We start from the raw sequence: 13,767 nt of genomic DNA on the forward strand, positions 1-13,767 counted from the left end.
AGTTAAGCTAAAATGAATTTGTATTGGATGTATTTAAATATGCATAATTGCCTTAGTTAATGTGATTTGAATGATTGTTTCATTAATACTGTTGTTTGATAATGCGGTAAGTTAAGGTGTGTTACTACATTTCCCATAGTGCACAGCGAGTTGCACTTCTAGTTAACGGTTTCAACGGTTTGCCTGTACTGTGTGAGTGAAAAAGTGACGAGAGATTCTGCGAGTAAAAGTTCTTCGGTTTTGTACCCAGTTGTGGACCTCCATTTATTTCCTGCTGGCTAGTTAGATTAAATACAACACAAGGACAAGTGTTAGCTAGCTGTCTAGCCCTGCAAGGTAGCAAACACAGTACGAGGACAGCATACAAAGCTTACAAAAAACCACACGGCCGGTGACTGGCGACTAGGAGACTGGAGACTAGGGAACTTGGAAACTCGAGATCAGAAAACTAGAGATCAGAAAACTACAGACCAGAAAACAATACGACAAAGACACAGCAAAGAACACGACAAAAAAACAGGTATAAATACCCTAGCTAATTGGTCATGTGACCAATCAACCAACAGGTGACAAGACAATGGCTGGAAAACAGAAGCAGGAAGTAAACACGAGCACATGTACACACACAGCAGGCATAGAGTATTTTGTTGGCAGCCTCTAGAGGCCCGAAGGTCCCAAATCGTGACAGGACCCCCTTCTTTAGGAACCTCTCCTGACGTTTCCCAGACGATCAGGATGATCCTTGAGGTAGCCTCTAGAGGCCAGAAGGTCCGAAATCACGACACCGTGAAGACTTGCCATATGTACAAAGCATATTAAACCTAGTAACAGTTGGCAATTAGTGAAAACTAACAGTATGTTTGAAATGACCAAGTTAGCAGTAATTTAAGCTAACGTTATCTAACTGGCTAGCAATATATGTCGTAATGTGGTGTCCGATCACAATTACCACGAGGTACCAAGAAATGTCGAAGTGAAGTCAGCCAATGTAGAGTATTTCAGTAAGGTTTATTGTAGATGCTAAACAACAATAAGAGAATAAATTCGAAGATGCTCTGCCCAACATATCTCTGCCTGGGCATTTAAACTTAACATGACACTCCCACTAAAGCCTTGAATGGCTGACTGTTCAACCAATGAAACCTAAGACCTCCCCGTTGACTCCACCAATCAGAAACCAGAAGTCATAGTACCTCGAAAACCCACCCCTTATTCATTGTAAGCCAACAAGTTCCGTCTCCTTCATTCAAATAATACCACTCATTCCTTTACTTTAAACTGAATTAGATAAACCCATACAAAACCTTCTTATTTACTACTAACATTCCCACAGTAACAAACGTGTTAGCACCATGACCAAAAATGACACTCATTGGCTAACATTTATGAAGAAGACCCTTTTTCATATGGACAATATGCCCCTTCATGCAGACAGGAATGGTTTTGCCATACATGCATAACTCATAGCAATCTTGCTCCTACAATTGAAAGTGGAGGTCTTTCAACAATCCATTGCTCTTCCTGCAATACCTGGATATAAAGACCTGCTTTTAGTATCTGAATTTGTGATGGTGAAAAGGTGTCTGTCTTATCTTTTGAAGACAGAACTGCATAATAGTTCCATACAATTAGTTGGTTATTGAAACTGTTGATGACATTATCAAATCCAAGTTAGCCATGTGGTTTGGAGAGAACCCAATGAGATGGCAGAGCCAAACAAAAACATAGCTAGGAGTTGGTAAAATATCAGAACTGCACATTTTAAATTAAATTAGTTGAAATCCCTCATATGTGATCCCTGTGCTTGACATGCAGTTTAGGATGAAGCCCTTCTAGTTCAGTATGCAAAATATGATCTTGAGGTTAGACGTTAGCGGACCTTCTCTGATGTGGACACTGTTTACTAGTAAAGAGTTGCATGCATTGTCTGCTGCAGTGTTATAATTCTGATGTAGTTCAACAGCTAAAGTAGTCTCATAGAAGTACCGAGGACGGTGAGATGACTTGTGAATGTGGAATCTAATAGGTAAGATAGAGGCAGCTTCCTATAGAAAAATCTACAGTCATAGAAAAATCAGCCCCCTGACTAAAGTATATGAATGAACTTGTGAAAAAAGACAAACATTCAGATTCATATTCAGATATGTATTTATTTATTAGGTAGTATGCATTGTGCATTGTTGGAATAATCACATTAACCAGGATATTTTATCCAGATGAAAGTGATATGGATTCAGAGGTTTTACTCTTCAGCCTCCTTGCCCTTTAAAAGAGAACAAAGAAAATGAATTAACTAGATGACAAATAAAAATCAATGACACTTACATTTTCAAAGTTTATTGGTGAAATAATTGTAATGTTTGTTCAGAAAACATTATCTTACCTTTCCGGCATCGCGGCTCTTGACCTTGAGCTTGTTGACCTGGGACTCAGCAATGTCAGCACGCTCCTCAGCCTCCTCCAGCTCATGCTGAACCTTCCTGCACTTGGACAGGTGAGTATTGGCCTGTTCCTCCTGTTGTATATGAAATTGAGTGCAATTAATACAGGAAAACAAAACAAGAGTCAATGTGAAGTAGCAAAAGTAGGAGATATTTTCCTGTATAGCAAAGGCAGAAAAATACTCACAGCTTCCTCAGCCTGCCTCTTGTAGGCCTTGACCTTCATCTGCAGCTTGTCAACCAGATCCTGCAGTCTGGTGACATTCTTCTTGTCCTCCTCAGTCTAAAGAGAAAAAAGTTTGTCAAGAAATGTCCTCCCCTCTTAGATTTTGCATGCAGTTCTAGAGAAAGAGAGAGCTTTCTTACCTGGTAGGTGAGCTCCTTCACCCTCCTCTCGTATTTGCGGACTCCCTTGACAGCATCAACACCACGTCTCTGTTCAGCCTCAACCTCACCTTCCAGTTCACGAACCTTAACATGAAAAATATTTCCATTTCAGATACTGACCCCTGTTTTGTTATGATGAGTTAAACATATTCATTCAGAGTCATATTTTGTTACCTACCCTGGACTCCAGTTTCTGGAGCTGTTTCTTGCCACCCTTCATGGCCAGATTCTCAGCCTCATCCAGGCGGTGCTGCAGATCCTTGACAGTGACTTCCAGGTTCTTCTTCATCCTCTCCAGATGAGAACTGGTGTCCTGCTCCTTCTTCAGCTCCTCTGCCATCATGGCAGCCTATATGATGGAATAGTGTATTTTTAAATAATAGAAGTAAAAGTACTTTTAAATATAAATCCATATGCTCCTTTTCAGAAAAAAAAACCTTACATCAGTGATGGCTTTCTTGGCCTTGTCCTCAGCATTTCTTGCCTCCTGGACGATGTCATCAACTTCACCTTGGACCTGAAGGAAGTCAGCCTCAAGCTTCTTCTTGGTGTTCAGCAGACTTGTGTTCTAGTGTGGAGAAATAAACAACTCAGTTATATTTTTATGCTGGAACTGTTTGTTTAATGTATCGGTTTAAACAACCTTTTTTTATTCTCTACCTGGGAGTGCAGGAGGCCAACACGCTCACTGGCATCTACCAGCTCCTGCTCAGCCACTTTGCGGCCTCTCTCTGTCTGCTCCAGGGCAGCTCTCAGCTCCTCAATCTCAGCCACCATAAGGCCGTTCCTGCGCTCCACCATGGCAGCCTGCTCCTTCATATCTTCCTGTCCTCTGACAGCATCATCAAGGTGCAGTTGAGCATCCTGGTTGACAGAAATGTGTGGTGTTTGCTATACTTCATTGGTGTGAGCACTGTAATATCAAAACACTGAATATTTATACTACTGACCTTGAGCTGACCCTGGACGGTCCTCAGACTTTTCTGGGACTCAGCAGCCTGGCGGTTGGCGTGGCTCAGCTGAATCTCCATCTCATTAAGGTCTCCCTCCATCTTCTTCTTAATTCTCATGGCATCATTCCTGCTCCTGACCTCAGAGTCCAGGGTGCTCTGCATGGAGTCAGTCACCCTCTGGCTATTCCTCTTAATCTGCTCCATCTCCTCATCCTTCTCTGCAAGCTTCCGGTCAACCTCACCCTTGACCTGGTTCAGCTCAAGCTGGACACGGAGAATCTTGGACTCCTCATGCTCAAGAGTTCCCTATTTTTAAATAGAGTATAAAACATAGAATTTTAAGATATGACAAATTCTTATTTAATTTAATTTATTAAGATGTCCTATTGAATCTCTTCATTTCTTCCTGTTGGATTTTGTATTTGTACCTCAGCCTCTTCCAGGGCAGACTGGATCTCAGCCTTCTCAGTCTCAACAGTCTTCTTGGTCTTCTCCAGCTCATGAATGCTCTTTCCAGTCTCACCAAGCTGCTCCGTCAGGTCAGAGATCTCCTCTGCAACAAGACATTTAAAACCCTTAACACAAAGTCAGCATCTACCAAAGTACTATTGATTTGTATTCCAGGATGAAACATTTAGTTTTTAGCTTCTCTTAACAAGCTTTGATTTGGAAGTATTTTAAGGCCATCTTGACTTACGTTGGAGATTCTTGTTCTCCCTCTTAAGAGTCTCCAGTTGGTCAAGAGCCTCCTCATAGGATTCTTCATCTTGAACAGCTCAGTGCTGAGAGAGCGAGCCTCTTTCTGGGCCACCCTCCAGCTCTGCCTGACCCTCCTCATATTTCTGCTTCCATTCTGCCAAGACCTTTGAAAAACAATTTGTGTCTTGGGTTAATTTCACATATGAGACACTGCTGCCAAAAATCCATACGTCCATATTATGTAATATGAGTGCTAGTTTGTCCCTACAATATCACACAAATTCCAGATAAGAGGTTATAACCTTGTCCAAAGTTTCTCTGCTTCTTGTCAAGGTTGGCAGCCAGACCATTGGCTCTCTCCACATCAAACCATGAGGTCCTCAACCATCACCCAGGAGTCTCTGCTTGGTTTTATCCAGAGAAGCACACTTGGAGTTGATGGCCTCAATTTGTTCCTCAGCCTCCTGTAGACGCTGGGCAAGCTTTTTCCTGATAATGCAACCGATTTAAGTTAGAGGACGTGGACAGGTTTTAGTAGACAACATAACAACCTAGATCCACATTCTATGTGTTTCTTTGCCTGTTTGGTACATACTTGGACTCCTCAAGCTCTTCAGTGCGCTGGACGGCATCAGTTTCGTACTTGGTCCTCCACTGAGCAACCTCGCTGTTAGCCTTGGACATGCCACGCTGCAGCTCAGCCTTTGCCTCCTGCTCCTCCTCAAACTGCTCCCTCAGAAGGTCGCAGTCGTGGCGTGCAGACTGAACAGCGTGGGCCAGGGCATTCTTGGCCTGTTTGTGAACAATGAATGGTGTTCATTTAGGGCTTCACAGAATGTGGGTTATGTACTCCAATTTCTTCATGTCATTCACAGGTATCAGTACCTTGACTTCCTCCTCATTTAGCCTCTTCAGTTCCTCAATTTGCTGAGTGAAAGCCTGTTTGCTTCTACTCAGCTGAGACACAAGAGCATCTTTCTCCTCAACCTGGCGGCCGAGTTCACCATTTTCAGTCTGAAGTCTTGCTCTCTGAGAACTGAGGTCGTTGACCTGGCGCGCACCCTCATCACTCTTGGCCTTGATTTCACTAAATTGGTCCTCAAGGGTACGGCACATCTTCTCAAGATTTCCCTGTTTGTGAAAGTATAATTAATAAGCAACACAAAAGTCAGAAATGTTTATGGCAATTATTACAATTTTACTTGACAACATATCATTGTTTGCAGTATGATATTGTTTGTAGTTAGAGTCAGCTAGAGCATTAAGGTTTACATGTCACAAACCTTAGCTTTAGCGACTCCCTCCATATTGCTGGAAAGATCATCAATCTCCATCTTGTATTCACTCTTCTCCTTCTCAAGCTTCTGCTTGACACGCTGGAGGTTGTCGATCTGCTCTCCCAGCTCGGCCACACTATCAGCCTGCTTCTTACGGAGAGCTGCAGCAGTGGCTTCATGCTGCAGAGTGGACTCTTCAAGGTCACGACGCAGCTTCTGGAACTCAGCCTCACGCTTCTTGTTCATCTCAATTTGAGCAGCAGTGGCACCACCAGCCTCCTCAAGCCTCTCACTGATCTCCTCAAGTTCCCTGGAGAGATCAGCTCTCTGCTTCTCAACCTTAGCACGAGCTGCACGCTCAGCCTCAATCTCTTCTTCCAATTCTTCAATGCGGGCCTATTGGTTGTTAAAAAGAAATAAGTGATACTAAGAAAGAACAGGCAGATGATAGTAAACACTATTCGGTACTGAAGATGTGAAACAAACCTGAAGCTCCTTGATCTTTTTCTGGAGCTGAGCACCCAATGATTGTTCATCCTCAATCTTGCTAAGGAGCTGGCTTGTTTCAAAGTCCTTCCTGTATAATTGTAAATTAAAATAGTTGTTAACGGCTGCTTATACCAAAAAAGGACTAAAAAAGGAGTACATGTTTGCATGAATCAATAGTTACTAATATAATTCTACATTACTTCTTCAGCTTCTCATCAGACTGCTGCTTGTCATTCTCCAGATCCATGACACTCTCTTGGGACAGTTTCAGGTCACCCTCAAGCTTTCTCTTGGCTCTCTCAAGGTCCATGCGGAGCTTCTTTTCTTGCTCCAGGGAACCCTCAAGCTGCAGATACAAAGCATAAAGTAATGAAGTAGCACAATGATATATGTGCCTTTCTTTACACAGACAGGCCCTTAACTCACATCATCCACTTGCTGTTCAAGCTTAGTCTTGGCCTTGGTCAGAGTGTTGACTTTGTCTTCCTCTGCCTGGAGATCATCAAGAGTCTGCTGATGGGCCTCTTGGAGGGCTTTCTTCTCTTTTGTCAGCTTAGCAATGGACTCATCCTGAGAGGCCATCTCCTCTGTCAGGTTCTTGACCTACACATAGAATGTTTTATATCAATATCCAGTAATCCTCACGAAGACTTCTTGAAAATAAAACATTATTCTTTTTTTTTTTTTAAAGAATATAAACCTTGTTCTCAGTGGCATGTTTCTCCTTCTCCACTTTGGCCAAGGTCAGCTCCAGATCATCAATGTCCTTCTTGAGCTCAGAGCACTCATCCTCCAGTTTCCTCTTCTTGGCAGTCAGCTCAGCATTGATTTCCTCTTCATCCTCCAATCTCTCGGTTGTCTCCTTAAGTTTGGCCTCAAGCTGGATCTTACTCTTGATCAGACCCTCACACCTCTCCTCAGCATCGTTGATAGTCTCATTGCTCTACAGTAAATACAAGATTAAAGGATGAAATCTGATTAGTATTGAAAACATAATTCTCAGACAGGTTAGTGATTTGAATATTGCAATGGTGTGAAGAATTGTTACCCGTTGTACAGTTATACACTTACAGATGACATTTGCAGATGCAGGTCATTCCTCTCTTGCACAATAGACACCATCTTCTCCTCAAGCTCCTTCTTCCTGGCATCAACCTTTGCAAACACGTCTTTGAGTTTTGCATGTTCCTCCTTCAGGGCAACCAGCTCCTTCTCAGTTTCAGCACTCTGAAGCAGAGGCTTGATCTTGTAGTACACCTTCATCCATGGCCAGTGCTTCACATTAATGAATGAGCGGACATTCATCTGGATAGTGAAGATTGCATCTCTGCAAAAGAGGTTGATTTGTTGATTAAACCGTGTTGAAGCTTACTGAATAGATCAGAGGGATTCTGTCAAACGCTGACAGTGATTAGTCCAGTCTTTTATATACATCTGAGTTGATGGAAATGATCTCTGTTTTGTACGTTTGTACTTTAATTTATAAGAGATTGGCAATTCATTCAACACAACCTATTGTGTTACAATTAATAAACCTGCAATGCTATGTTTTATGGCAGATCATTTTGTTGAGCGTGATTCCACCAAATACATCACACATTACCTCCTTTCCATCATCGCGACAAACTCCCTCCTCATCAGGTATGCACGGCACAGAGCCTGAGTCATTGTGACCAGGGAAACCAGTTTCTCATCTCGCATCTCCTCAAGGGTACCAAGCAGACCAGCTTTGAAGAACACCTAAAAGAGAAGAACAAAAAATTATGAGGTGTGTTACTGAAAGCAGAAATGGACACACTGTATTCAATATTTATCCATAATAACAGATATAAGATAGAAACATCCTCCACCTTAGTGTGTCCAAACTTGTACTCATCGTGATCAACATCGATGGATCCCAAGAGCTTCTCAGCAGCCTTCTTGTTATCAATGAACTGACCCTCAGGAATAACACTGGCATTCAGTACTTTGTATCTGTAGTCAATAATAAGAAAAACATTATTTTTCCCATAAAAAACATATATGAAGTGTGTATTATAAGTTATTGTTGTATATTGTTGTATGTTTACCTCTGCTTGAAGTCAGCATACATGATTCTGCTTGGAAAACCCTTTCTACAGATCCTGATACCCTCCAGGACACCATTACACCTGAGCTGATGGATGACCAGGAAGTTCTGCATATAACCTTTGAAAATACAGAGATGTAAAATTTTCAAGCAAATACAAGGTGTTGAATATTGGACATGTCTTAATTTACTAAAAGCCCTTTACCTGGTTTCTTAATTTCATTTGGAATCAGACAACGCACAAAGTGAGGATGGGTGGCCCTCAGGTTGGTCATCAGTTTACCCAAGTTCTCCTGTTGAGGCAAGAATGTATACAATTTGAATCATACAGTTAATTGTGCTGGGAGAATTATTGATTGATTGATCATTTTCTTCTTGATATTAAAACACATACCCTGAACTGTGAGGACACAGTCTGCATGGAGCCACCCTTCTTCTTACCACCCTTCTTAGCACCACCAACCTCTGTTGACATACAAATAATGAATCGGATAATTGAGTTATATACATAGAATCTAATATAATTACTATTTGTGTATTAGCCTTTTGACTTGAACAGGTTATTACCCTCAACAGGAGGTGGGTACAGGACAGGCAAAAGTTTGACTGATGACTTCTGGTACAGCTGCACAACTGTGTCGTTCAGTGGATCCTTGTTCTTGTCCAACCATCCAGTAACATTGTAGTCCACAGTGCCAGCATAGTGCACCAGGGAGAAGTGAGCCTCAGCCTTGCCTTTAGCAGGCTTGGGCTTCGCAAAGGCTTGGTTCTTTCCCAGATGCTGGGCATACAGCTTGTCCTTGAAAGTGATGTCAGAGGCCTTGGGGACAATGCACTCCTCTTCAAGGATGGCAAAGATACCCATGGGCTGTTGAAAAATATTGCTTAGTTATAAAAGTGGACATCATGAAACTATACAAATCTAACACTGTGCTAGTTGGATTGATTGAAACTGACCCTTTCAATCAGCTCAATGCAGGCAGCCAAGTCCATGCCAAAGTCAATGAACGCCCAAACAATGCCCTCTTTCTTGTACTCCTCTTGCTCCAGGACAAACATGGTGTGGTTGAAGAACTGTTGCAGTTTTTCATTGGTGAAGTTGATACACAGCTGCTCCATGCTGTTGTACTGTGTTGGATACATATTCAAACATTATTTGAGAGTGGCACTCTTAAGTCACTAGAAACAAATAATGTTAGTGAAGAATCTTATCATTTTGTCCTCACATCGAAAATCTCAAATCCAGCAATGTCCAGCACACCAATGTAGAACTGACTTGACTTCTTGGTGTCCAGCATCTGGTTGATACGAATGACCATCCACAAGAACATCCTCTCATAGATAGACTTGGACAAGGCTGACACTGAGTTGTAGACCTAAAACAATATGTAAGAATTACTTCTTACTTACTATGATGAGAAAAGGCACGGAGTTTTAAAATCCCATTTTCCAGGGCTAGGAAAGTCATGGAATTCAGTCACTGAAAGTTCTGGAAAAGTCAAGAAATAATTATTTTGTTGAATGTAGGTCTAATGAAATTAATTATGTTATTGTACTCTTCCATGGATAATGGTTTTGTTGTGCCTGATGCAGTCTGTGTAATAGAAAAGTAATGGAAAAGGTTGTTATTTACTTTTCTTTCATAGTTTAGGCCCAATCTGTGCTGTAAAGTATATCATTATGTTTATTTATTAGCTTGTGAAGATTCATGGAGATTTCATTAAAGGTCCTTGAAAAGTTTTGAAATGTTGTCAATGTTAACAGGTGTGAACCCTGAGAAAGAAAATACCAGCAGTAAAATTCTTGTCAAACAATGTCAAAATCCTTGTGGTCTTTAGTCAACCTTGTATGTGAGATACCTGTGGCACAGTCTGACCCTTGGTGACATACTCAGTTCCGACTTTCACCCTTGGGTAGCACAGAGCCTTCAGCATATCAGCAGAGTTCAGGCCCAGGAGGTAAGCGACTTTGTCAGCATCTTAAAACAACAAAGCGTTTAAGTGAGTTATTTATATCAATATTTTACCCAGGAAAGTCATTCTTAACCTAAATTGAGAGGCCACTAAAAAATATCTAATGAATGACATCGTAGATATATTTGCAGGCTTCTGTTGTAGGTAATACATATAATATATTAATAACTATAATCAGAGGAAAAGTACAACTTGAAGTACATGCTGATCTATCTTTAAATGAAATTACTTAAATAAATAAGACTACCTAGTAGTTATCACTAGAACTGACCCAAGTTCAGTAGAGTTTTTAAACCTACCCTCAGTGCCCTCAGGCTCAGCCTGCTCCTCACGCTGCTTCTGCTTGAATTTCAAATTGCCATGATGGAGCACAGCACCAGTCAGTTTCCAAATGGTGACTTTTTCCTCTGCAGTGAAACCCAGGATGTCAATGGCATCCTGCAATTACATGCATAAATGAAGTTTAAGCGCATCATTATTTTTAATCGTTAGTGTTTTTAAGAATGTCATTCTCATTGTATTCATTGTCCAGAAGAAAAGATCATGGATATCTCACATCTGTGGCGTCCAACTCTTCTTTGTCATTAATGCTGGCCACAGTGATCTGACCCTGACTGCACATGGGAAAGTCATAGGGGTTGCTTGTGATGAGGCACATTTCTGTAGAGGTGGAAAACAATAATTTGTTGTTGCAAATGAATAATTACATGTAATGTTTTTTGATTGTTGGTTGAAAATAATAACCCTACCAATGATCTCAGGCTTGTGGTTGGTCATCATCTGGAAGAAGATGTGGTAGCCTCTCTCATCAGGAAGCTGGAATGACACTCTAGACTTTTCCAGCAGGTCTATTTAGGTGGGGAAGAATATATTTTAACTTGAAAAAATGAAGGCAGCAATAATGTAAAATGTTTATATACACAGGATAATAATACTTACAAGTCTCAATATCAGCTTTAGCCAGTTTTCCAGTTGTGGCAAAGTGAATTCTGATGAATTTTCCCTGTTTTAGACAAAATTATATCCTAAGTAATTTTATCTTATTAATATCCACAGAACTGAGGCCAGAGTTTAAATAAGAAGTTAACTTACAAAACGGGAAGAGTTGTCATTCCTCACAGTCTTGGCATTACCATAAGCCTCCAACAGTGGGTTGGCAGCAATAATCTGGTCTTCAAGAGAGCCCTGCAAGTGGAAGAAGCATTCAAGGAATATGTTGTTATGAAGAGAATGTTTTTGTTGCTTTATAATAATTAGCACATAAATGTGTAAGGGGTCTGACCTGCATCTTTCCAGGCACTACCTCTGCCTTTTTTCCACTACTGACTGCAATTGTTGCAAAGTATTGGATGACACGTTTGGTGTTCACAGTCTTGCCAGCACCAGATTCTCCGCTAGATTAAACATAAGATATTGACATTTTTCAGATAAGAATTGTGTGTGCCACAAGGTAACATAGAAGATAATGCAAAGTTTTAAGTTGCTTACGTAATCAGAACAGACTGGTTTTCCTTGTCTGTGGGACAAATGCAATTTTAGATAAATCACTTTTTTATTTAGTTCATGAACAAATATGTAATTGAATCTTATTATTTAGTGGCTTTTTAATTGAATGCTTACCTTGGAGCATGAACTGATAAGCATTGTCAGAGACAGAGAAAATGTGGGGTGGGGCCTCCATACGCTTCTTGCCTCTGTAGGCCTCCACCACTGCTTGGTCATACACAGGGAGCCACTTGTAGGGGTTCACAGTGGCACAGAAAAGTCCAGAGTAGGTCTAGAATGAAGAAATAAGGGGATTGGTTTTACAGCTGTTTTATTTTTAACATAGTTTTTCATCTGTGAGAAAGCATAAAGCTTACGTAGATCATCCATGCTGCATAACGCTCTTTGAGGTTATACAGGACAGAGGCTTCATTGAGGTGGGTCATCATGGCCATGTCCTCAATCTTGTCATACTTGGGAGGATTCATGGGGTGGACATCCTCCTCCTTAACGACTCTTTCCTAAAACAAATGGACAATATAAAGAGATAAAGGCAAGAAACATTCTGTTTAATGGAAAAACTCAATCATTGTCTTAACTAAGAGCCTTGCTAACATACCTCCTTTTTTTCAATCAGTTCAACAGTGACGTTGGCACCATCTCTCTTCAGGACTTTAGCCTTCAGGTACAACTCCTCCTTGTCAGGTACATAACAAGCTGACTTTGCATCAAAGGGCATGGTTTGGGCCTCAAGCCTCTCCTTCTCAGGCTTACGGAGGTAAATGGCAGCCGGGCCATAAGTGGCCATGTCGCTGTCTCCCATGGTTGAGGTTTACTGTTGGAAGAAGAGGCATGAACGTGTCATTTTGTAGTAAGAAATATTACAACCACGGACTGTAAGAAACATAATTCATCCTTGCAACATAGCATATCTGAAATAAGTAAACAAATTAACAACTGGATGTTTATTTTAGTTTTTTGTAGTGACTGTGTATGAGGCAGTCAAGAGCAACAGTAAATATTTACAATGTATCTAATGTGGGAAACAGGTAATCATATTAAACCATGGGTATCTTGCTATTCAAAATGCACCCTACGGGCGTGGGGTAGTGTAGTAAATAAATAAAAGTGTGTTGTATTATTTTTTAGGGGATTCAAAATGTTGTCTTTATCTTTCATCATGATGTATGGAGTGCAGTCTTTTTAAAAAAATCCAAAGAAGGAAGAAAGTCATCAGCAGATCTGAAAGTAGGTGTCAAAAATGTTTAAGCTGAGTGCATTGTCTCTTCTCTTATAGTATTTTTTATATTTGAAGTGATGTCTTCATAGAACCTCACTGAAGCCTGGTCAAAGAAGATATAACATTTGAATAAAAGTATCTAAAAAAACAGAATAGGTGATAACTGTCCAGCCAAAGACTGTGTGTACAGCCCAGAGATTTGGATTTAACGACCAAATGTGGAAAATATACATACCTATGCAACCCCATTTGATTGAAAAAGACTGTTTTGACTGAACTGGAAAGGGTATTCAGAACTATAGGCATATGTTTTCTTTGGTAGCCGTTTGGCTTGCTTGCTATTATTTGAAAAAGTAATTTAAGTTACTGAATACTTAGTCGGTTACAAAAGCAGATAAACCTACCTGTTCTTTCCAAGACCAGATGAAATGTCCAGAACCGTCAAATAGTCTAAAATGATGGGAGTAAGAGGTCAGACAATATAATATATATAAATGCAAATAGTACAAATTGTACAGATTTCACGGCCAAGCCGATCCAGCTCTCCCATGTTTCAGAGAATATCAGAGTTCATCATGCAGCCACCCATGCTGTACAGCTCCTCCCTGATTAATCAAGCAGGTGACAACTTACTGTGCACTGGAACCCCCTAGTCTCTCTGAACTTCTCGGTTCCTCCAGGTCCTTATATTGTGACCATCTGCAAACTAAGCAGGATCCAAATAAGGAATACTGGAATGGTTTGATATATTTAAA

General features: G+C 40.7%; 1 protein-coding gene and 1 pseudogene across 1 annotated transcript in view; one reads left to right on the forward strand and one right to left on the reverse strand.

The window, feature by feature from the left end:
* Positions 1-819, forward strand: part of LOC105892712 (transmembrane protease serine 9-like) — a 10,124-nt gene extending 9,305 nt beyond the window's left edge. Inside the window, exon 12 of the mRNA XM_031561563.1 lies at positions 727-819. Coding sequence (XP_031417423.1) covers positions 727-819 — 93 coding nt within the window. The remainder of the gene's footprint in view (positions 1-726) is intronic.
* Positions 820-2,133: 1,314 nt separating this feature from the next.
* Positions 2,134-12,606, reverse strand: LOC105907197 (annotated as a pseudogene).
* Between the last annotated feature and the right edge of the window lie 1,161 nt (positions 12,607-13,767).

The sequence above is a fragment of the Clupea harengus genome, chromosome 23 (assembly GCF_900700415.2).
Source record: "Clupea harengus chromosome 23, Ch_v2.0.2, whole genome shotgun sequence".
NCBI classification, from domain to species: Eukaryota; Metazoa; Chordata; class Actinopteri; order Clupeiformes; family Clupeidae; genus Clupea; species Clupea harengus.